The 23,891-nt window shown below is 48.2% G+C and overlaps 1 protein-coding gene across 3 annotated transcripts in view; it reads right to left on the reverse strand.

The window, feature by feature from the left end:
* Nucleotides 1–3,387: 3,387 nt before the first annotated feature.
* The window catches only part of Ak8 (adenylate kinase 8), a 121,989-nt gene continuing 101,485 nt past the window's right edge, over nucleotides 3,388–23,891 (reverse strand). For all 3 annotated transcript variants that reach the window (XM_036183025.1, XM_036183024.1, XM_036183026.1), the window contains 2 exons: nucleotides 9,022–9,102; nucleotides 3,388–3,761 (listed from right to left, as the gene is read on the reverse strand). In XM_036183025.1, the coding sequence (XP_036038918.1) occupies nucleotides 3,524–3,761; nucleotides 9,022–9,102 (319 nt within the window). In that variant the 3' untranslated portion in view covers nucleotides 3,388–3,523. The remainder of the gene's footprint in view (nucleotides 3,762–9,021; nucleotides 9,103–23,891) is intronic.

Here is a 23,891-nt window from a genome sequence, read left to right on the forward strand (position 1 = left end):
TTCTTTTCTAACACCCTGCAGGGAGCCCTGGCAAGCTGGACATGTGCTGAAATGAGTATGTATTGTCAAATAAGTTTCAAGGTGGGCACTGCAGGGGACCTCGGTGGGGACACCCTGGTGGAGATTCGGGGGATGGTGCTCAGGGTCTGACAGCCTAGGGAAATGGAGCCAGCCGAGGCACTCAGCAGAGAGGGGAGGCACAGAAGGCAGGTCGCGCAAGAAGCTCCTCCCAGACCTGCTCCTAGCTGGGGCAGGCCCTGGGGCAAGCTCTGCTAAATGGGCTTTGAACTGTCCTAAGCCATTGGTCCCAGAGTCTCTGAGCTTCCCAGAGCCCTAAGTGCTAGACTCTGAGGTCAGCCCGGTCCCGGGAATCCTGGAGTTAGGGTCAGTCTTGGAGACAGGTGACCTTAAGTAAGGGAGTTACCTTCTTGCATCTGCATGTGGGACACCTAAGGACCTGCCTGACTGGGACCACCCTGAAGGATGAGATGATGGAAGGAGATGTGAAAAGAGCTCCAGTCACACCATCAAACTCAGGTCTCTGTCTGGGCCCCTCCTGTGGGGCCTGCAGGCTATACAGAGGACAGGGTATGACTGGTGCCTCAGCCTCACAACACTTCCCCAGCCCTCCCACTACCCCTGTCCCCACCCCCACCCCAACACACACACTGTTCATAGAGCAGCTGCCAGCCTCGAAAGGCTGTTTAAATTCAAATGTGTAAAAGCTAAATAAAACTTAAAACACACCTCTTCCATGGCACAACCATATTGTAGGTGACTCAGGAGCCTCCTGTGGCCAGAGGCTGCCAACATGAACAGTGCAGATTGAAGCAATGTCCTTCATTCCACAGCCTATAAGCCACGTATATTAGAATGGCTTACAGGCTGTGCTTCAGCTCTACCAACAAAAGGTCCAAGAATCCAGTAGTTGTTCAGTCCATGGGACTGGATGTCTCAGCTGGTCTTCAGTATATGCTGGAATCCCAAAGAAGTAGACTCTAATGCCAGAGGCTGCCAACATGGACAGTGCAGATAGAATGTCCCTCATTCCAGAGAGTTCTACTGGGTCCCATGTTTTTCTGTAGTATGAATCTTAAAGAGTCTTATTAATAAAACTCAAACCCGAGGCCAGTTATTGGGGTGAATGCTAGAAGATCAGAGACACAGAACAAGCCACGGCTACCTCACCTTGCTAGTTCCTCAGGTGATCCTGTTTCCTCAGGCTGGAAGCTTCTGAGTCCTCATCCCAATGGCTCTCAGCTGGACTGTGCTGCTCCAAAGCCTGAATACTTCTCAATTCAAATGCTTAACTAACCAAATGCTTTACTCACTACATGCTTTTTTCTCCCCTAATTCCTGGTCCTCACGCCTTATATACTTTTCTCTTTCTGCCCCTACTCCCTGGGATTAAAGGTTGGGTTTCTGGGATTAAAGGCGTGGGTCACCATGCTTAGCTGTTTCTAAAGTGGCCTTGAACTCAGAGATCCACCTGGCTCTGCCTCCCAAGTGCTGGGATTAAAGGTGTGTATCACCACCGCCCAACTTCTGCTATAGCTTACTCTTTCCATTTTCTAGCCACCAATTTTGGCTTTGTTCTAGCGGCTATCTGTTCTCTAACCCCAGATATGTTTATTTCAGGGAACACACAATATTTTGGGGAACACAATACCACCACATTTTTTCTTTTTCTTTTTTTTTTCCGAGACAAGAGTTTGCTGTAGTACAGAATGACCTTTGAACCATGTAACCAGAGGAGACTGGCCTGGAACTCCTGATCCTCTTGTCTCTGTCTCCCAAGTTCTGGGTGCCATTGCATTTAGCTCAGTGCTGAAGCTCTAAAGCAGAACCCACACGTGTCCTCACTGGGCTGAGCGCTCTGCCTATCACCCCACTGGATCCTTTGGGTTACTGAGAGACGGCTGTGGTTATCACTCCACCTCTGCTAGTGAGGGACAGAGAGGCTGTGGAGAGTAAGTTTAACTCTGTGGTGGTTAAACTTGGTTGTCAACCTGACTGGACCTAGGATCAGCAAAGAGCCATGCCTCTCTGGGGGATTAGCTGAGGAGGGAAGGCCCTCCCCTAGAGTGGGAAACACCTCATGTGTGAGGGAAAACCAGGCCTGCTTTGCCTGCCTGCCTTCATTTCTTGCTTATGGATGCATCTGCCCTGTTGCCCACTCCTACCATGCTCTACTGATATCAGAACCTAGTTTTACCAACCTTCCAGTGTGGACTAAAGACCAGTGGCTCTCCAGGAATCCTCCCTGCCTCCAGCACCAGACTGAAACATCTAGATTACCTAGCCCTGTGGACTAAGCAGCTGTGAGGTTCTCAGACTCTGCAGCATGCAGATGGCCATTGTTGGCCTAGCTGGTGTCATATAAGCCAATCACTAAATGCCTTTTGTAATATATATCTTTGCTATTGGTTCCATTCTGCTATAGAACATGACCGGTGCACCCACACAGTTATCCACAGTGAGGTGGTACTGCTGCTTGAGGTGGCCTTCATCCACATCTGACTTTAGAGGGAGACCTAGCATCCAGCATTCCACTGCACCCCCTCCATGGGCATCCTCTGCCCTGTGTTCTCAGACTCCATAAGAAGGCTAACTAATGGGGGGCACTCACCAACCTAAGACAGAACACCTGCGTGGCCTGGACAGGTGTCTCCATGATGGGTAAGGTGACCTGCTGACGTCCCACGCAACCTAAGTCAGAAGCTCATTTTTTAGTAAAACGGGGGGGGGGGGGGGGGGGGGGGGGCGGGGAGGGGGGGAACCTGTAGGGTCCTGGCCCCTGTTTTGGGTAACTGTTGCCTTGCTTGCTGACCTTGACCTTGATATCCTCCCTATGCTAATTCCCTGTGAGATTCCACCCTCCTGAATGCTTAAGGGAAGTTCCTTGTCTGAATATCCTGCATATTGGGCATTAACAGCTTAGATGCAAGATTGTAAAACATCAGAATTGAACTTCTGCCCTCCGGGTTAGACCTCTTCCCTCCTTCAATAAACGGCATTCAAAAAAAACAAACAAAAACAAAAGCACACCTTTAATCCCAGCACTGGGAGGCAGAGACAGGTGGATCTCTGTGAGTTCGAGGCCAGCCTGGTCTACAAAGTGAGTTCCAGAACAGTCTCCAAAGCTACAGAGAAACCCTGTCTCAAAAAAAAAAAAAAAAAAAAAAAGGAAAGAAAGAAATTGAAGACAGCAATGTTCTAAAACAGGAAGTGGTGATGGTGTCATGGGCCTATGAGGATGCTGGACTAAAGTCTATCAAATTGTGCAAACAGGAAAATTGTATACTATGTGAATTATCTGTCAATAAAGATCTTATAAAAAACAACAACAAACAAAAAAACAACAACAACAACAAAAAGAAGGCTAACTAAAGTTGTGCCAAACAGATTTATTGGCTAGGGTGGGTGGGTGGGTGGGGTGGTGGTGGTGGTGGTGGTGGTCTGCTGAAGGTTGTGGGCGAGGGATTCTAGTGTCTCCAGGGCTTGCTCATGGCTCTGCACGTTATCAGGTCACTTTCTTTGGCAGAGGATTAATGATCCCGCTCTCTATGTACTCAAAGACTGTGTATGGGTCCTGGTCCCCGTTGATGGTGATGGCCCGCTCGTAGTACTGCTCCAGGTCCCCAGAGTTCCTGAAGAACAGGTCCGTTCGGAGCCTGATATAATCCTCTGCGTCCTTGGGGTTCTGCAGGAGACGAGCCTGGACCTCAACAGTGGGAGGGGGCTTGTACATGAGATGGAACCTATGAGGGAAGCAGATGACAAGGGGGCCTCAGTCCTCTTGTCGACCATGCTTGAGTGCCCTTGTACTGTCACCATTACCACCAAGCACAAACGCCAGCCGTGCGCTGGCTGGTTACACCCTAGACTGGTCTCAAGCTTCTCAAAAGAAAGGGCAGAGGTCAGCCGGGGTTGGGGGGGCGCAGAATGTAAAGACACAGTAACAGCCAGTTTCCCCTTTGACCCCAGAACTCAGGAGGCCCAGGCAGGCAGATTTCTACAAGTTCCAGGCCAGCCAGAGCTGTGGAGTGAGACCCCACCTGAAAACAGAACAAACAAGGAACAACCCAGGTTCTCTTCTTCCCTTTTCCCACCTTGGCAAGCCCCCCCTCCTCCCTGTCACATGTGTGCAGGTGCTGGGGGTCAGAAGAGAGTTAGATTCCCTGTGGGCGCTGTGACCCAAGCTCAAGTCCTCTGGAAAAGCACCGTGCACTCATGGTTGCAGCCCCTGGCTTTTGTTTTGTTTTTTTTGGGGGGGCAGGGATTATTCATCAGGGTTCCCTAGAGAAACAGAACCGATGTATATTAGAATGGCTTACAGGCTGTGCTTCAGCTCTGCCAACAAAAGGTCCAAGAATCCAGTAGTTGTTCAGTCCATGGGACTGGATGTCTCAGCTGGTCTTCAGTATATGCCAGGATCCCAAAGAAGTAGACTCTAATGCCAGTGGAGGACTGGACTTGCCATAGAGAGCAAGAGCAAGCAGGCAAAGAGAACAAGCTTCCTTCTTCCATGTCCTTCATGTAGACTGCCAGCAGGTGTGGCCCAGATGAAAGGTGGATCTTCCCCACCTCAAAAGATCTAGGTCTTCCCATTTCAAATGTTTTAATTAAGAAAAAAATCTCTCACGGGTGTGCCCAGACTCTTGGGCTTTCTAGATGTAGATGTAGATGTTCATTCTAGATGCAGTCAAGTTGACAACCAAGAACAGCCGTCACAAGGCCACTCCTTGTCAACTTGACACACAACCATATCTCCTTATGTCCTGCTTAGTTTTCAAGTGAAAAAAAAAAAATAACCAGGTCATAACAACACCTAACTATAATTATCCCATGAAAAAATCAGAAACGTAGTATATATTCAGCCACAACATAATTACACCTAACATGATATAACTGTCCCTCATGCAACCACAAACAAATCATTAAGTTTTAGAATATATAGCAATGCCCCTTGAGGGACATTCTTTTGATATCTCAAAACTTAAATATGATAACCAGCTGGGTGGTGGTGGCACATGCCTTTAATCCCAGCACTCGGGAGGCAGAGGCTGGCGGATCTCTGTGAGTTCAAGGCCAGCCTGGGCTACCAAGTGAGTTCCAGGAAAAGGTGCAAAGCTACACAGAGAAACCCTGTCTCAAAAAACCAAAAATAAATAAATTAATTAAATAAATAAATATGATAACCACTGATATTCTCTTGATTGATAGCATATCACATGATAAGGAAATCAAAGAAAGAAAACACAAATATCTATACAAACATATTCTTTTTGTTTGTTTGTTTGTTTGTTTTATTCTTTCAAGACAGGGTTTCTCTGTGTAGCCCTGGCTGTCCTGGAACTCACTTTGTAGACCAGGTAGGCCTTGAACTCACAGAGATCCACCTGCCTCTGCTTCCTGAGTGCTGGGATTAAAGGTGTGCTCCACCACCACCTGGCTAGCACAAACACACTCTTAACAAAATATGACAGAAACACTCACATCAATTATAATCCTTGGCCTGCAACTGGTCACATGACCTTAGCTGGTGTTTATAATCACGTTCCTCTACTCCCCATTCTGTACCCTCAGCAAGCACTTTAGCAGGTCTTGGCTCTTTTCCTGAGGGGTCTGTGCCCTTTGTCATCCTGCCTGGATTAGGCTGTTCTAGTTTCCCACTGACTTTAATCACTTTAGGACATGGTAGCACCAAGAGACACCCTAAAGGATCTTCTGCACTCCAGACATAATCCTTCTTCCCTCCATGTGGAGAAGCAATGCAGTTTCCCATGGTAATCTGGATCAGTCATACCTCCTAACACTGTTATTCCTTTCTTAGGCTGTTGGGTTGAAGGCATCAGGAACCCAGAGTAACCAGGGGGCAGTCCAAGCTTCTAGTTCAATGGAATGTTTGTTGTGACTCCTGGCAGGAGCTCTCCCCTCTCTGGAACTAAACTTCCAGGCCACATGAACAGGAAGCAAAAATTTTCCTAGTGGGTCATTAGAGGTGAGAGTTAGTAGAACTATTTCTTTTCCAGCCTTTGATTTCTGGACTCCTAGATCCTGGCAATGGGAGAAACTGTACCATATATTGGATGATGATTCGGAGTATATACTGCCTTCTGGAGATTCCTGCCCCAGCCCTCCAGGCTGCTGCCACCTAACTGGTGCTGTGACTGTGTCTTCAAAAGGTCATTTCATCTTTTTACCAGGCCAGCTGCTTCAGAATGGTCGGGAACATGGTAAGACCAGTGGGTTTCATGATCATGGGTCTACTCTTGCACTTCTCTGGCTGTGAAGTGAATTCCTGGTCGGAAGCAATACTGTGTGTAACACCATGACAGTGGGTGAGACATTCTGTAAGTCCACAGATGGTGGTTTTGGCAGAAGCACTATGTACAGGAAAGGCAGATCCATAAGCAGAATAAGTATCTGCTCCAGTAAGGACAAAGCATTCTCCTTTCCACGGAGGAAGTGGTCCAGTATAGTCAGTCATCCTACCACCAGATTGCTTGGGGGTCACCCCAGGAATAATGTCATATCTGTGGCTCAGTGTTGATCTCTGCTGTTGGCAGATCTGGCACTCAGCAGAAGCTGCAGTCAGGTCAGCCTTGGTGAGTGGAAATCTATGTTGTTGGAAGAGCCCATCTCTGCCACCATGGCCGCTTTGTTCATGGGCCCACTGGGAAATGACAGGAATGGCTGGGGAAAGAGGCTGACTGTCCACAGAATGGGTCATCCTATCTACTTGATTACTCATCTCCTTAGCTGATGTCACCTTTTGATGGGCATTCACATGGCATACAAGTATCTTCACATCATTTGCCCATTTGGAGAGATCTATCCACATACTTCTTCCCCAGATGTCTTTCTCACCAATTTTCCAATCATGCTCTTTCTAAGTCCCTGGCCATCCAGCCAATTCATTGGCTACCACCATGAATCAGTGAACAGTCATACATTTGGCCATTTCTCCTTCCAAACAAAATATATCACAATATGTACTGTGCAAAGTTCTACTCACTGTGACGATTTCCCTTCACTGGTGTCTTTCAGAGTTGTCCCAGACAGGGGTTGTAATGCTACAGCTATCTACTTCTGGGTGATGCCTGCATAATGTGCAGAATCATTAGTAAACTAGACCCTAGTCTTCTCTTCCTCACCCCATGAGGCTACAGGTGCATGCTAGGCAGCAGATGGCATTGTAATGGGAGTAGAAACCATAGGCATCTGGGCAACTTCTTCATGTAACTTGCTTGTGCCTTCGGGACCTGCTCAAGCCCAATCACATATATATATATATATATATATATATATATATATATATATATATATATATATACACCATGTCCGTTTGATAATGGATTGTGGCTGTGCACATCCTACTTTATGACTTGGTGGGTCAGATAACACCCAGCTCATGATGAGTATCTCAGGTCGAATGGTAATTTGGTGGCCCATTGTCAAATGTTCAGTTTCCACTAAGGCCCAATAGCAGGCCAAAGGTTGTCTTTTAAAGGGAATGGTTGTTTGCAGACAATGGCAGAGACTTGCTCCAAAATCCCAAAGGTCTTTCCTATGGTTCACAGAAGAGCTTGCCAAAGGGGCTTGCCGAAGGCTCCATCCCTATCTGTCACTGACACCTCAAAATACCATCAGGTCTGCTCAATCATAATGTTCAAATGGTAGAACAGCCAAATGGTCAGCATCCTGGACCTGTTGAAGAGCCTTCTTCTGTTCCTGACCCCACTCCTGGTACCAAAATCTGTATTTTGTCAGGGATCTCTAGAGGAACAGAATGGATAGAATGAATATATATGTGGGACTTATTAGAATGGCTTACAGGCTGTGGTCCAGCTAGTCCAACAATGCCTGTCTACCAATGGAAGATCCAAGAATCCAGTAGTTGTTCAGTCCCCCGAGAATGAATGTCTCAGCTGGTCTTCAGTATATGCCAGAACCCCAAAGAAATAGACTCTAATGCCAGGGAAGAAATGGACTTGCCAGAGAGAGCAAGAACAAGCAGGCAAAGAGAGCAAGCTTCCTTCTTCCATGACTTTTATTTAGGCTGCCAGCAGAAGGTGTGGCCCAGATTAAAGGTGGATCTTCTCATCTCTAAAGATCTGGATTAGAAGTGGGTCTTCTGCTGGTCAGTGGTGGCCCATGGCTTAATCCCAGCACTTGGGAGGCAAAGGCAAGTAGATCTCTGAGTTCAAGGCCAGCCTGGCCTACAGAGTGAGTTTCAGGACAGCCAGGGCTATTACAAAGAGAAACTGTCTCAAAAAAAAAAAAGGAAGGAAGGAAGGAAGAAGGGAGGGAGGGAGGGAGGGAGGGAGAGAGGGAGGGAGGAAAACCCATCACAGACATACCCAGCCACTTGGGTTTTAGTTAATTCCAGATGTAGTCAAGTTGACACAAGATTTCCTCTATGTAGCCCTGGCTGTCCTGGAACTAAGTATACTGGGCTAGCCTAAAAGTCAGAGATCCACCTGCCTCTTCCTCCCAAGTGCTGGGATTAAAGGTATATACCACCACAAAGGGTTTTGTTGTTGTTGGTTTTTTGTTTTTGTTTTTGTTTTAAATGTGTGTGGTCCAGTGACTGAACTCAGGTCCTTGTGCTTTCAAGGCAAGCCCTTTACCATCTGAGATCTCCCAGCTTCATCTGTTCTTTTCTCACCCTTCCAAACACTACTTGTTAAGGATTAACAGCCTGCCCATCTGGTGCAGCCATTTCTGAAGCGGGAGTCCAGCTTGGGGCTGGGAATACAGTGACCAGATACTTAACCAGTGTGTTGCTGCAGGGCCTGGCACATTCCTTCTCTCACTCTTGCAGACAGGGAGCCAAAAGACATGCCCAGAACTCACAAAACAAGCCTGTTTCTAGCCTCCGTCTGTAGCAGCCAGTGCTGTCCTGAAGCAGGTCCACAAAGGCACTGAGCACCTTAGTGAAGAGGCAGCTGTACAACCCTCCCAGCCACCAACAGCCCTCCATGACCAGCCACCAGTAAGCCCTGACCAACCAACCTTTCTCCTGAGACAGGGTCAGTCCTCCTCAGCGTCAATCGCTCCAGGATGGAATCCAATGGCACGTTCAGGAAGAACACCCTGCAGAGAAACACCACAGCAGCCATGTTTGTTACTGTCTAGACCTGGCAAAGCTTTGACAGTCGGGGCCTGCTAATCCTGGGGAGACTACTCCTCCCTCCCCACCCCCCTCTGACAGTGGAGATGTCAAAGCTGGCCTGTCAACATGACTTCCTGGTGCATAGCAAACCCACCTAGAGCCCAGAGCCTAGAGCCCCACCCTCCTTCTCTACCAAACTCACTCTCCAGGCCAATAATACCCTAATGCCAGATACTAGGGTGACCAGAGACTGCCCAGAGCCTTCCAGAATCATCCACTGGCCACTCTGGAGCCTACACTGCCACAGAAACCACAACCACGTTCCCAGGACACCCTGTCTCCTTCCCCCTGCTTTCTCCTGCCCTTGAAGTCTCTCCGTGTGGCCTTGTGGGGCATTAGGCTCTTTGCTGTCACTCATTTACTTCCAAACACTACATCCTGCTACATTCAAGACAAGAACAGTCACCATGGTCACCAGTGGGAACCCCAGGCCAGACTTCTGTCACTATTGCGCCAAGGTTGGCATTACTCTCCACGTGTGTGAGTGTGTGTGTGTGTGTGTGTGTGTGTGTGTGTGTGTGCGCGCGTGTGTGTCTGTGTGTGTGTCTCAGGGAGCAGAAGGTCTGCCCCAGCTCCATGAGGCAGCCAAGTATGACTGTTTAGTCCCTGCCTGGACTCTCCTTGCTCCATTCCTCTTGGCTGGGAGATACCTTTTCCTTCTGGCTCTTTCATGCCTATGGCTTGGCTGTGACCAGGGCTGTGAAGAGGCTAGGCTGAGCTCAGGGCTCCCCCTGGCTACAGGGGCCTGGTGCAGGATGCAGACCCAAGTCAAGCCAGGCAGCTCCAGCCCCTTCTATAGGAGCTTCATCTACTGATTTCATAGTGGAAGAAATGGAAGCCCAGACTCCCCCAGAGGGCCTCCGAAGAGGCAGCTTCCCAGAGCCATTGGAGAGGCAGCCAGAGACACTCCAGCTAAGCATTGCCTGAGCCTCGGACCTCAGTGTTGGACTGACACAAATATGTAAATCTCTTCTTTCTTTTCCTCTGGGTGCCTTCAAATACTTACCCTAAGTTATTCTTTAAAAAACAAAAAAACTTTTGTTTATTCATTTTTTTGGGAGGTAGTGGGGGGACATGTACCACAATGTGTATTAGAGGTCAAAGGACAACTATGGGGGACCCTGTAGGCACTATGGGAGAGGCAAGAAATGAAACTCAGTTCAGCTTGACTTAATTAGCCATCACTGGTTCAAACTTATGGAGTCTGACACCAGATGGTTTATTTTAGCTGTATTTAAGCACAGCACAATTTGGGGGAAAAGTTTTCTGATGACAGATAACTCTTTCCCATGGGTACAACAAAGCTTAAGACATGTTAACATTGAAACACTTTGTGTGTGTGTGTGTGTGTGTGTGTGTGTGTGTGTGTGTGTGTATCCCTGGCTGCCCTGGAACTCTCTCTATAGATCAGGCTGGCCTTGAACTCATGGAGATCCAACCCCTGGGATTAAAGGTGTGTGCCCCCACCACCTAGCTACATCGAAACTCATACATATGGTTTGTTCAATAAAGATGGGTTCTTTTTGACTCAGAAACAGTGCTCAAGATAAGGGTCTAGGGAGAATGACTGAGTTTGTAACCATGAGGCCTGTGGGAGTCAGGACTTGCCTAGCTCTGTGATAACACAGAAGTCTCTTAGGCTGTCATACAGTACAAATGACATCTCTCACAAGGATGAGTTTTATGGACTGAGAAGCAATGCTCAAGGTTTGGAGGTGGAAAGTTGGGGATAAGCAAATGTAATAGTCTGGGGGATTCAGGTGAAGCCTGGCCCTACAGATAGCAAAAGATGGCCAGGTTGTGAACTACATCCTTTCCCAGCATTCCAGGTGGAAGCCAGGCAAACATCTCCTTCCTTTGAAGAGACAAGCCTGTGTGTTTAACTTTCCTGGTTTCCTTATTGCTTAACTGTGTGCTTAAGGACCTCGTACCATCTACAGACAACTTGTAGGAGTCGGTTCTCTCCTTCCACCTGTGGGTCCCAGGGATTGAACTCAGGCCATCAGGCTTGGCAAGTGCCCTCACCCACTGAGGCATCTAAGCAGCCCCAGTGACCTTTATTGCTGTGACCTAACACATGACAAGAAGCACTCTGAGGGAGGAAGCCTTTATTCTGGCTCACAGTTCAAGGATGCAGACTCAAGGCAAGCCAAGCATCACGTTGGGGGAGGCACAGAGGCAGGAGAGTGAGGCAGCTGCTCACTCACTGTTTCTGCTATCAGGAAGTGGAAAGCAAACAGGAAGCTGGCCTCAAAGCCTGCTCCCAACCCCCAGTGACAGACTTCCTCTAGAAAGGCTCTACCTCCTAAAGGTTCCAGAACCTTCCCAAAGGGCACCAAGTGTTTACACACATGAGCCAATTATGGGACCTTTCACATTCTAACCACACAGACACCTGGCACACTTGGTATCAGACACTAGAACACGTGTGAACTCAAGAATAAAGCAGCTAACCAATAAATGGGGAAGGCAGAGAGGGATGCTCTTTCTCAGGCCAGCCACTCCCAGAGATGGTCTCCTTCTCTCCCTTTGCCCAGCTTCCCCTCCCTGCAGGCCACCTCCAGCCAGTCTCCACACAACCCTGCTGGCACCGAGTGTAGCTGCAGCCACCCCACGAAGCAAGCACAGCTGGTTCCCAGCAGGCTGACACCATGACAAGCTCTTCCCCACTACAATGCTGTCTGTCCATCAGGCTCATTCAATTTTTCAACACTGAACAGGATGTTGTTCTCTACAAAGTTCACACTCAGGAACCAAGTCAAGTTATAAAACACACTTATACACATACTTACAGACACACACACTCTCACATATACTTACACACACACACACACACACACACACACACACACACACACACACTCACACCCTCACACTCCTGGTTTACTAATCCAGGCTGCAAGTGGCCCACGGCTTGAGGTGGACACATCTGCTTCCTAATGTCTCCAATTCATAGAGTACCACAAAACACCACTGGTACAATACAGTGTGCATAGCTCAGGATAAATTAAAAGTTCAACAATACACTAAAAGAATAATTCATTATTACAATTAACTGAGCTTTAATCCAGGAATGGAAGCCGAGCATTTTTTAATCATTTTAGTTTAAAATGAAATTCACTATATTTTTAGACTAGGTAGACAGCATCTCACTATGTAGCCTAGCTGGCCTCATATTCTCAATCCTCCTGCCTCAGGCTCCTGAGGGTTACAACTGCAGGTGCATGCCACTGTGCATGAGGAGAGAAGACAATACAGATCAGCTCACACAACAACACCACCACTGTGCAAAAGGTGCAAGACTGAATGTTTTTCTCTGACAAAGTAACAGGACAAGGATGTCTGCTCTCACTATCCCTGTTCAACTGATTGCTGTAACTGGTCCTCTGACCACCACATGTACACACACACACACACACACACACACACACACACACTCACACTCACACTCACCAAATGTAATTAAAAAAAAAAAACAAAAAACCTCTGTGTATCAAAATACATTAAAAAATAAGCCAGAATGGAAAAAAGTATTTTCAAAACACATATCTGGTCAAGCATTTGTATCCCAGACTCAGGAAGTATGAAGTCCACGCACAGTGGGCAACACACACGTGCAGGTGCTCTGACTGCTCCAGGATCTCTGGAACTGACATCCTAAGGGGAAAGTGTGGCATCTGAAGACAGACAGTTTCTTGAAAAAGGCTCAAGTTACCTCCTCCTTCCAGCACATCCAAGACCCAGCTGCTGCCACAGGAGCCCCTGGTGCTGCAAGGCACCAGGGCTCTTTCTGTCCAGACCATCTGTGACTGTCTGTGGCCGTGGTATAACTCACAGTGTTTCCTCTCAGGTCACTACATGTGACCACCATTGGAGGAGGACCAGGCAAGAGGAGAGTTGTCAATGAAAACACAAAGCACCCCAGACGAGAATGACAATGGAGGCGGAGTGATGGACAAGGACTTGACTGGAAACATCACCCAGGACACGGAAGGAGAAGATGTCACCAAGGTAGTCCCCTTTCATTGGCAAATTTCACGGTGTTCCAAGAGCACAAAGCAGAAGTAGCCAGTTCTTTTCTTCTTTTAGATTTAATTATTTTTATTTAATGTGTATGAGTGCTTTGCTTGCATCTATGTCTGTGTACCACATATGTACCTGGTGCCCACAGAGGTCATAAGAGGGCATCAGATCCCCCGGAACTGAATTATGGATGGTTGTGAGCTGGCACGTGGGTTCTGGGAATGGAACTCAGGTCCTCTGCAAAAGCAACAAGTGCTCTTAGCTGCTGAGCATATGGAAGCCATAAGACATCCTCAAGGGTCATCTTAAGGAACCCTGCCCATCTCCTTTGAGACAAGGTCTCTCGTTTTCCTAGAGCTCACCAATTCAGCTATGGGCTGGTTAGCTGGGGGACCCCAAGGATCTCCTGAGCTAGGATTACAGCTGTACACCAGCATGCCAGGCATTTTACTGTGAGTTCTAGGGATGGGACTCAGAAAGCAGAGCCACCTGCCCATCCTCACAGTTTCCACTATGCATTTGCCCCACTCCACCAGAGGATGCTTAGCCCAGATTAAGACCATAGCAAGTTCATCCCTTGAGCACACCACAGGTCAGGACAGGGGCTGTGGCTGCCTTGTTGGTACTGTGTCCTTGCCTGGCCAATGCTGAGAGCCAACACGTGCTGAAAGCGAGCAGGTGGGTGCGGCACACAAAATGGCCGGACCCATTCTAGCAAAGCACAGCTTTGAGCCCATGCATTTGGCTTCCTGGCCCTCCTGACAGGTGCCTGAGTCACAGGCCAAGCCTGCAAAGATTCCTGAAATTCACGGTTGAGAGAGGCTGTGCCCAGGAAGAGCCATGCAAAGGAAAGTCTGGACATGAGGCCTCTCTGGCCAGGATTTTAAAGTGTTTGCCATGCAGCCGGCCATTTCACTCTGACAAGCATATCTGAAAAAAACCAAAGGGCAAACACCTCCACCTGTCCTACCACCTTGGGCATCTTGTGTCTGGCCTTAGGTCACAGTGACAGCCCTCTCATTTCCAGTTCCCACTCCTTCAAAAACAAGGGCTCCCACTGGCCAGTTCTTGTTGAAAATGGTGCATAATTGACACCTGGCGGTACCTGCAGTCTCTCCAGGGGCAAGCAACAAACTCACTCTCCCTGCTGTTAACTAGTAAATTAGCGAGCGCTCCTGGCAGTTCACGAAGTGCATTTCCAAACACAGCAGCCCGGTTGAAGGAGAATGACCCAGGATACTCCTGCATAATCCAGCTCTTTTTAAAAGCCCTCTAAAAATGTCTACCTCCTTCACTACTGAGAAGAAAGGGAAAAAAAATCTTTTTCTGTGCACACTGCCACCCAGGAGCTCCCCAGACAATAAGGAGAAGCCAATTGTCAGAGCCTGGTAGTCCTGCAAGCTTTTCCCACAGAGAAAAGCAAATGAGTTTAAGGCAAAAATAACAGGAGACAAGCTGGCCACCACCTGTGAAGCAAGCCCATCAGCAGGGTTCCCAGGGAACCCGAGACCATCCTTGGAGCTTGGTAGGGACAGGAGGATTGAGGAGGGACAGAAGTATGCAGCAGCGTAAGCCTTCTGAGTAAGGCTTCATCCAGTGAGGTCTCTGGCTGGCATGTGCACTCTCATCCTGGATTTGGGTCAGCAGAGTAGTAAAGGGCTGAGATCCACGTCCTGAGACAAGAAGGCCAGGCCAACAGGACACAAGACCTTCCCTAAGCCCTCAAGGCTCTTGTGTGCTTGAAACCTCTTGTCACAGCAGTTTTTCCCCTCAAATCTGTGTTCCAACTCCCCCATCATTCTGCTGTTTTAAAAACTAAATTCTGGGCCTCCGGAGATAGCTCAAGAGGTGAGTGCTTGCCTTGTGAGAACAAGACTGAGCTCAGTCTGCAGAGGCCATTGAACAAGAAAACCAAAGGGCCCGACAGTGCTCTGACAACCAAGTGCTGGGGAGGCAGAGGCAGGCAGAGGCCCAGAGTCTGTGACTAGCCATCTAGCCGACTTGGGGAGTTCTAATCCAGTAAAAGACTCTTTCTCAAAAGAAGGTGGGCAGCTGAAAGAATGGCAACCATGGTTGACCTCTAGCCTAGTCCGTCTGTCTGTCGCTTTCCTTCCATCTCTCTGCCTCTGTCTGTCTCTCTGTCTCTGTCTCTGTCTCTGTCTCTCTCTCTCTCACACACACACACACTTCCAGCTTTTCTGGTGCTTTTGACTTATACAATTAGGTCACAGACCCATGTGTCCTTTACAGCTAGACCAACATGAAACACTGACAAAGAGTGCAAATACTATTTTTTTTTTTGAGACAGGGTTTCTCTGTGCCACCATCACCACCACCACCACCATCACCATCACCACCATCACCATCAGTATCACCACCACCACCATCATCATTACCACCACCACCACCACCACCACCACCACCATCATCATTATCACCACCACCACCACCACCATCACCACCACCACCATCATCACTATCACCACCACCATCACCATCACCACCACCATCACCATCACCACCACCATCACCATCACCACCACCACCACCATCACCACCACCACCACCATCACCACCACCATCACCACCACCATCACCACCACCACCATCATCACCATCACCATCACCACCACCACCACCACCACCACCACCACCACCACCACCACCACCACCACCACCACCACCATCACCACCACCACCACCACCACCATCACCACCACCATCACCACCACCACCATCACCACCATCACCATCACCACCACCATCACCACCACCATCATTACCCTTGTCATCACCCTTACCACTCTCACCGTCACCATCAGGCCATCAGCATTGCTGTCATCAGCAGCAGCAACACTACCTTAATCACCACCATCATCATCCCCATCAAAAACTTGGTCAACACTAAGTGCCAGAGATTTGTACTAAGCATGGCACACATTACCGCATCCTCCCTCCACCGTGAGAGACACCGGCATAGGTGCTGTGATCCTGACCATGTCAAGGGCCTACAGGTCATGTGCTGTCTCTAGACTGGGCTCCCAGTCCATCAGGCTTCAGGATGCCCTGCTATGTTCCTATGTGTCAGAGAACCATGATTCATTCTCCCCGAGTTGTTAAAACATTCCAGAAGTCTCTTATGAGACTTAGGGACCACACAGTGAGCACTGAAGCCACTTAACTCACAGGATGTAGCTGGATTTAACTGTTCAGGTTCCTCTGTGGCTGCCTAAGGACTGAGTCACCCCTCACCCTCCTCATGGAGGATGGTGGTACATAGTTAGCTGCCTCTTGGGGCCAAAGACAAACAATACAGGTTATAAAAGACTGCTCACCCCCAACCACGACTGCCTTGCCTAAGGAATCAGCCACTGTGTTTCTTAAACCCACACTTTAATTACTCCAAAATTATGTTAAATCCTTGCATAAAAACAGCAACAGCTCTCTCCTGAAGAATTTCACTACAGTTAGTTAGATGGGCTGTCTCTAGACACTTGGTTAAAAGGAAATAGATAAGGTCTTCAAAATAAAGGCAAGGCCATCCTTCGTCAGCCCATCCAGGGGTCAGAGTCTTAGGAGGTGGGGGCAGAAATCTCCCATTTTACAGACAGAAAGGGAAGAAAATACCCTTTGGCTTGGCAATGTAATAGGCTTTACTTCTGGAAAAAAAAAACCAAGCTTGATTAAATATTAATAGCCAGTGGTATTAATTAAGGGGGAAGAGTCCATCAAGAGAACCCCAATATGTTTACAGTGTCCCCAGGAAACTGGGAAAATTCACAATCAAGTGTGTAAATGTTCTAAAAAAGGGTCTTGAATATTTTATGAATATTTGTCATAAAACAGAAATAATAACCACTGTGCAGAGCTATTAGAATTAATATTTATGCCGCCCGCCATGAAATATTCATGGGGACAGAGAGAGGGGGGCCGTAAGACAAGAATTAATTTACATTGGGCCCGGTTTACCCGCTGGCTTGATGTTTAAAGCCAGTTGACAAGCCTCCCTATGAATCCACCAGTCACTTCCCCGCAGTCTAGGAAGTGGAGGGGGTGGGGACTGGCCCGGGCTGCTGACAGCTCACAGATTGAGTTTCTGACAGCCCTGAAAAAAACCTAAGTGGCCCCCCACCTTTTTTCCCTTCTTCCATTGCCCAAGGCGCTCTGTTCCGAAACCATTCGTCCCAGCTCCCCTTCCATCTGCTGGAATTAACGAATTAATGAGCGCCGATACACTTTACTGGTGGGGCCCTATGAATGTTTACAGGCGATTAAATTATAATGCAGGGGGCGGCTGTATAATTCATGAACCAATTAAAGGAAGTGTTAGTTGATTTGATGGGACGAGGACGTACAAAATGCATTTAACTAATGGGGAGCCTCGGGCTGCTGAGGGCCGGCTCCCCTCTCAGATTACCAGCTAATTGCCCGACTTTGCGGGGCTGTCACAGATAGCCATGCATATTTCATTGTTCTCAAATACTTCAATTGTCTGCGTCAGTGTTTTGGCTGTAATGTGGAGAAGCTAGGCCAAACTTGGGTGTTGTTACAGTGTCTGGCCTGGCCTCACCAGAAACCTAGGAACCCAAAGGTCCCCAGCCATTAGGTGATTAAAAGGGCTCAGCATGTGGTCAATCACCTTTTGTTTTACTAGAGACACTCATTCCAGATCTGACTTCATGACCTTGGAGACCCTTGGGACTTGACCCCCTTTTTGTGCAGGGGAGGTAGGAACTGAGTTCTGCAACCCTGTGTTGTTTCTGCCTTGTGAGCCCTCCCCACCCAGTCCACATCCAAAGTCCAGGGGTTTCGCCCCAGGGCAGCCCACCTGGGGCACTTCCCACTCTAAGTGCCTCCTCTAGGCCTGACTTTGTCCATTGGTACAGGGCATCCACTCGGGACTTCATTAAATGCAGATCATGGCAAACTTGAACTCAAACTTGAATGTCTGCCACCAGATGCTTGGAAGGCTCAAGAAAGGAAATGGGCAAAAAGCAACTGTATCCATCCCAGGCATGAAAAGATCCTGGCACGCTAGGAAGAGGGAGGACTGAGAAGAGGTGAGAAAGGGTCCCACCGCCCAGCCAGATCAGTGGGATGCCTGAGGGAGGGGCTGCCTTCAGACTCCACCTACTCTGAAGTTTCCCAGTTCCCCTCTGTATAGTATACAGACTGACTGGTCTGTTTCCAGAATCCTACTGTTCTCTCTAGGCTTCCAATTCTGACTCTCACATGATGGAATTATAAATGAATGTGCACACACACACACACACACACACACACACACACACACACACAGAGAGAGAGAGAGAGAGAGAGAGAGAGAGAGAGAGAGAGAGAGAGAGGCATGTGCACAATCATACATGCACATGAACACATTAAAAGCCTGCATGATCAACCACCCTGCACTCTGGCTCCTACGTGTACCAAGCTGTGGGGAGGCCTGGGCAGTGCTGGCATCTTATCCTGTCACAGACTTATCATCAGTGCTTCATCCTGCTTGAGGGCAAAGCAGCAAGATAGTAAGAAGCCATAGGATAATGCTAGAGTTGAGCAGCAGTGGAGCGAATTCCAGGCTTAGCATTTGGGCTGACTTGGAATAAACCCCATGTCTTGGGCTCTTGCTAAGTGTGTTTTAATAGAACCTGCCACCTGGGGGTTGACCCCCTCGCTTTTCTCCACCCTTCCCCCCTGCACCTCACAGCAGGGTGTCAGCCTTTGTTCCCCAATCACACTATGCTGTCAAATTAAGCAACTGGTACTATCTACAAGGACAGCCTTGGCAGCCAGCAGGATGTCTGGTGATGTGTACAGAGCCCCTCCTGGACTAGGTGGCACAAACCCAGTAGCCACAGGTGAGAAGAACCCAGACAGCATCCATTTCAATTGCAAACTAAAGCAGCAATGTTAGCTTGGTTTTCAACAGCCACTTGGGGCCTCTGCCTAAATGTTGCCAGCAATCGGTGGTCAAGCTGGGTTTAACATATTCTGGCTTAAAAATTAAACCAAACTGTCATTTACCAGGTACACTGTCTTAGATGTTTTGAAGATGCTACCTTATGCCATCCTGTAAGACAAATGGTATTCCCATTGCATAAATGGGGAAACTGAGGCCCGAAAGAGTTCAAGCATCTTAACTCAGAATTTCTTCTAAGTGTATTAGCTGCACAAGAGCAAAATTATGTGATTCTTTAGAATGCTGTCCTCAGAGAAGAACAGCCATTGATTAGGATGTGGCCTGTTGACGTTACCTCATAGAAGGAGGGGTGAGGAGGGTCATTAGGCCCTCCCCTGAGATGCCAGTCACTCTCCTGAAGCTCCCCACCCCAGCTATATATGATCTCAGGAGATGCTAGCAAATACAGTGTGTGGAGGTTGACTGGAGTAGGGGGAATTCCACCTAGGTAGTGAAAGAGACATCGGCACCCATGCTGGGGTGGACTGATGAGGTCACCCATAATCCTGTAAGTAGTCCCTCACTTGTACTCTGTAGGTGAAGCCAATACACTTGTCAGTTTGCCAATCGAAGCTTGAGTGGAACCCTGAGTTTGAGGCCAGCCTAGGTCAGAGTATGAGACTCTCAAAATATAAAAACAAAACCTGAAAAATATTGAAAGCATAGATTATAATAGTCTGATTTTGCTTGACAAGGAAAGTAATCCTGGACAGATGTGCAGGTGCCCAGGGGACCAGAACGAGTGGGGTGGGGGCAGGATAGGAACGAGGACAGCCAAGGGACTGCCTTCCTTATACAGGTCTATTTGCTGTATTTACAATGTGGCTTTGCTGTTTCTACAGTTAGGAAAAACATCAGCTCTAAAATCCTCAGAGAAAGATGTCTGTTGTTGTAATGGGGTGTGGGGAGTGGAATCCACCTCTTGGATAAATGCTCTGTCACTCGGAGCCGAACCCTGAGCCTGAAGAGATCATTTCGTTGTAACACGAATCTCTAAATGGTCTTATTAATAAAAAAAAAAAAAAAAAAAAAAAAAAAAAAAAAACAGAGCCAGATATTGGGGTGAAACAGAACAAGCCACAGCCAAGCTCACCTCGCCAACTCCTCAGTTGATCCTGTTTCCATGAACCCAAAAGCTGAAAGCCTGAGTCCTCACCCGAGGGCCTCAGCTGAACTGCTGCTTACTTCCTGTCTCCTCCACCCAGCCTGTCACTTCCTGGGATTAAAGGCGTGAGTGATTTCCAAGCAGAGACATGAGATCTCAAGTGCTGGGACTAAAGGTGTGTGCCACCATGCCTGGCTCTGTTTCTAGTGTGGCCTTGAACTCATAGAGATCCAGGTGGATCTCTGCCTCCCAAGTGATATGATTGAGGGTGTGAGCCACCACTGTCTGGCCTCTATGTCTAATCTAGTGGCTGGCTCTGTCCTCTGATCCCCAGGCAAGTTTATTAGGATACACAGTATATCATCACATTTTGTATTTATTCTCTTAGAATATTTATTTTTAGGGGCTGGAGAGGTGGCTCAGCAGTTAAGAGCACCTACTGCTCTTCCAGAGGTCCTGAGTTCAATTCCCAGCAACCACATGGTGGCTCACAACCATCTGTAATGAGATCTGGCATGTTGGTAGAACACTGTATACATAAAACACAATAAATAAATCTTTAAAAAATATTTATTTTTAGTTCATATGTATGAGTATTTTGCCTGCATAGATGTATGTGCATTATGTGAGTGCCATGCCCATGGGGGCTAGAAGAGGAGAGATCCCCTGGAACTGGAGTTACAGATGGTTGGGAGCCACTACACAGGTGCTGGTGACAAAACTCAGGTCTTCTGCAAGAGCAGCCAGTGTTCTACACTGCTGAACCACCTCCCCAGCCCCCAAAAGTAATCTTTTAAAAAGGAAAAGCATTCGTTTTAGATAACAAGAACAGCACACACAGCGGGGATGGCACCTGTGACTGGGCCAGACACTCTCCTTGCTACAGAATTGAAATGCTCTGGCTTTGCTTTTGCTGAAGACCAAACCTAATACCTTAAGCATGCTACATGGTGCTTTACCCTCAGAGACAGAACTAAGACATACAGAGCTGGAGGGACACCTCTGTCTCCTAGAAAACCCCTTGATATGGGGCCAGTGTCCTTCTACCATGGAAGTAGACAGACAGAGAATAAGGACATATAGCTGCTAGACTCTAAGGACAGACAGAGGCAAGGTGGGTCTGAGCCAAGTACCAGGTGTAAGGGGGCTGGTGAGAAAGTGAGAACAGCTCAGTACAGCTCAATGCTTCAAGGATGGGAAATCAGCCACTGTTATTCATTCATTCAACAAACACCTCCTCAGGGAATCTCCTCAGGCCAGCCATGCTCAGGCTGCTCACAATGGCTACTTTCATATAGACATCAGACATCATCTTGGAACTTGGAATGGATCCCATGATTTGGGGGTGGTGCCATCCTGGGACAGGTGGTCCTGGGTTGTGTAAGAAAGTAAGATGAGCAAGCCATAGAGAACAAGCCAGTAAACAGTGTTCCTCCATGGCACCAATTTAAGTTCCTGTCTCTTGGTTCCTGCCCTGAATTCCTGCTTTGGCATTCCTTGGTAATGGACTAGAACTGTAAGCCAAATAAACACTTTCCTCCCCAAGGAAGAAATTAAACGTAAAATAAAATGCATTGTGTTTTCACTAGAATTAAGAAAAAGGAGGATTAAAATACACTTTTTCATGGCACCTCCTAAATGGTCGGCCTTGTCAAAATGAAGCTGAGTATCTCCTTCCCAGCTACAGGCTGTCAGAAACTCATCTGTGTGGATGGAGAAACACAAACTACGTGCTTTCTAGAAGTGCATGGCCACAGAGTAGCTGCTGATGGAGAGTGGAGGATTATGTTGTCTGAATAAGTGGTGGGAACAACAAACAAGGTTCTCCCATGGAGCAAGGCATCTTCACCCAGAGCAGAGTGTACCTGCTGCAGAGTAAGAGGCTGTTACAGACCAAGGAGCACTGGAGAAAGGAAGGGCTGTCTGTTTGTGGATGCACTTGGATGGCAACCTGAGTGCTCTCAACTTGGTTATTGCTGGAGGGAGGAGCGGGATACTCCTGGACTGATGTATACTACTGTACCTCATCAGCTGCAGCCCAGGAGAGCCCCAGAATCAAGAGTTTTCAGTCTCTCTAAAGATGATGATGTCTACTGTTGTCAGAAAGCCTTAGAGAAGGAAAGAGGCCCTGGACCAAGACTTGGCGTCTTGTTCCTCCACTGTCCCGCAACACAAATGTCAACGTATTGAAGAAACAGCACACTGAGGAAAAATAAGGAGGCCACCAAATATGCTAAACTTTTGCCCAAAACAACAAAGGAAGCTGAAGAAAAACACCAGGAACAGATTGCCAAGAGATGTAGGCTGTCCTCACTGAGAGCCGCTTCTAAGTCCAGTCACAGAGTAACAAAGAAATGGTCAGACCTTGAAAACAAAGATTAAGATGTGTGATGGGGAGGGGGTAGCTCAGTGGTAGGGTGTTTGTCTAGCAGGCACAAGGCCCTGGGTTCAATCCCCAGGACACCACACACACACACACACACACACACACACACACACACGCTCACACACACGCGCGCGCACACACGCTCACACACACGCACACACACACACACTCACACACACACACACACGTGTGACAGGAACAAGAGGGACAAGAGGGCTAGACACACAAGTGACCTGTAACTAAGGGCTGGGACGGGGGTTGGCACACGTCACTTACTTTGATAACCTTCCCACAAAGTGCCTGCATGGTGATCACCAGCCTTCCTCCTCAGCACTGACTGTGGGAGAGCACATACCGCAGCTGTCTGTGTCTCCCGAGTCTTTCCCAGAAGATGCTGGGCACCACTGTCCCCCATTGGGTAAGAATGGGAGCTTGGCCTTGCAGTAACGAGCCAGCTTTTCCAGGTCACTTCCCTGGTACATGCAGGCCACATTCAGGCCAGTTAACATCCAGTGGGAGTGGTGACCACTGGACACTCTGGTGAGAGAGACACTGTGCCCAGTTCTGTGAAGGCAGGATGCAGATGGCAGAGCTGCCCCGACTCTAGGGGGGGCAGTTGCGGTTACTGGGAAATAAAGAGTCTCAGGCCCCGTGGCTGTTGGGCCCCCAGTGCAGTGCTTAGCTGTGTTAGCATATCTCCTCTCTCTTTCTCTCCAAGCAAGTCCGGTCAGCACCTACAGTTTTGTTCTTTTATTTTGCCTTTAGACACAATCTCACATAGTCCAGGCTGACCTTGACCTGGCCATGTAGGCCAGACTGACCTTGAATTCCTGATTCTCTTGTTCCTATCTCCCTGATGCTAGGGCTACAGGTGTGTGCTGCCATGTCAGGCCTCATCAATTTACAAAACTTTAAAATTATGGGGTGTGTGTGTAGTGTGTGTGTGTGTGTGTGTGTGTGTGTGTGTGTGTGTGTACACATGTGTGTGTACGTGTGTGCGCACACGCGCGCGCATGTGAGCCATAGCATGTGGTGCAGAGGTCAGCAGATAACTTGTGGGTGCTTGTTCTCTCCTCCTACTATGTGTGTCCTGAGGATCAAACTCAAGGGGTCAGACTAAGCGGCAAGGGCCTCCATACACTGGGTCATCTCACCAGCCCTCATGATTTATTTTTTAACTAAGATGAAATTCACAGGATGTAAAACAAGTCACTTTACAGGTGCAAGTTAGTGGCAGCCA

Source organism: Onychomys torridus, chromosome 4, assembly GCF_903995425.1.
Source record: "Onychomys torridus chromosome 4, mOncTor1.1, whole genome shotgun sequence".
In the NCBI taxonomy this organism is placed as follows: domain Eukaryota; kingdom Metazoa; phylum Chordata; class Mammalia; order Rodentia; family Cricetidae; genus Onychomys; species Onychomys torridus.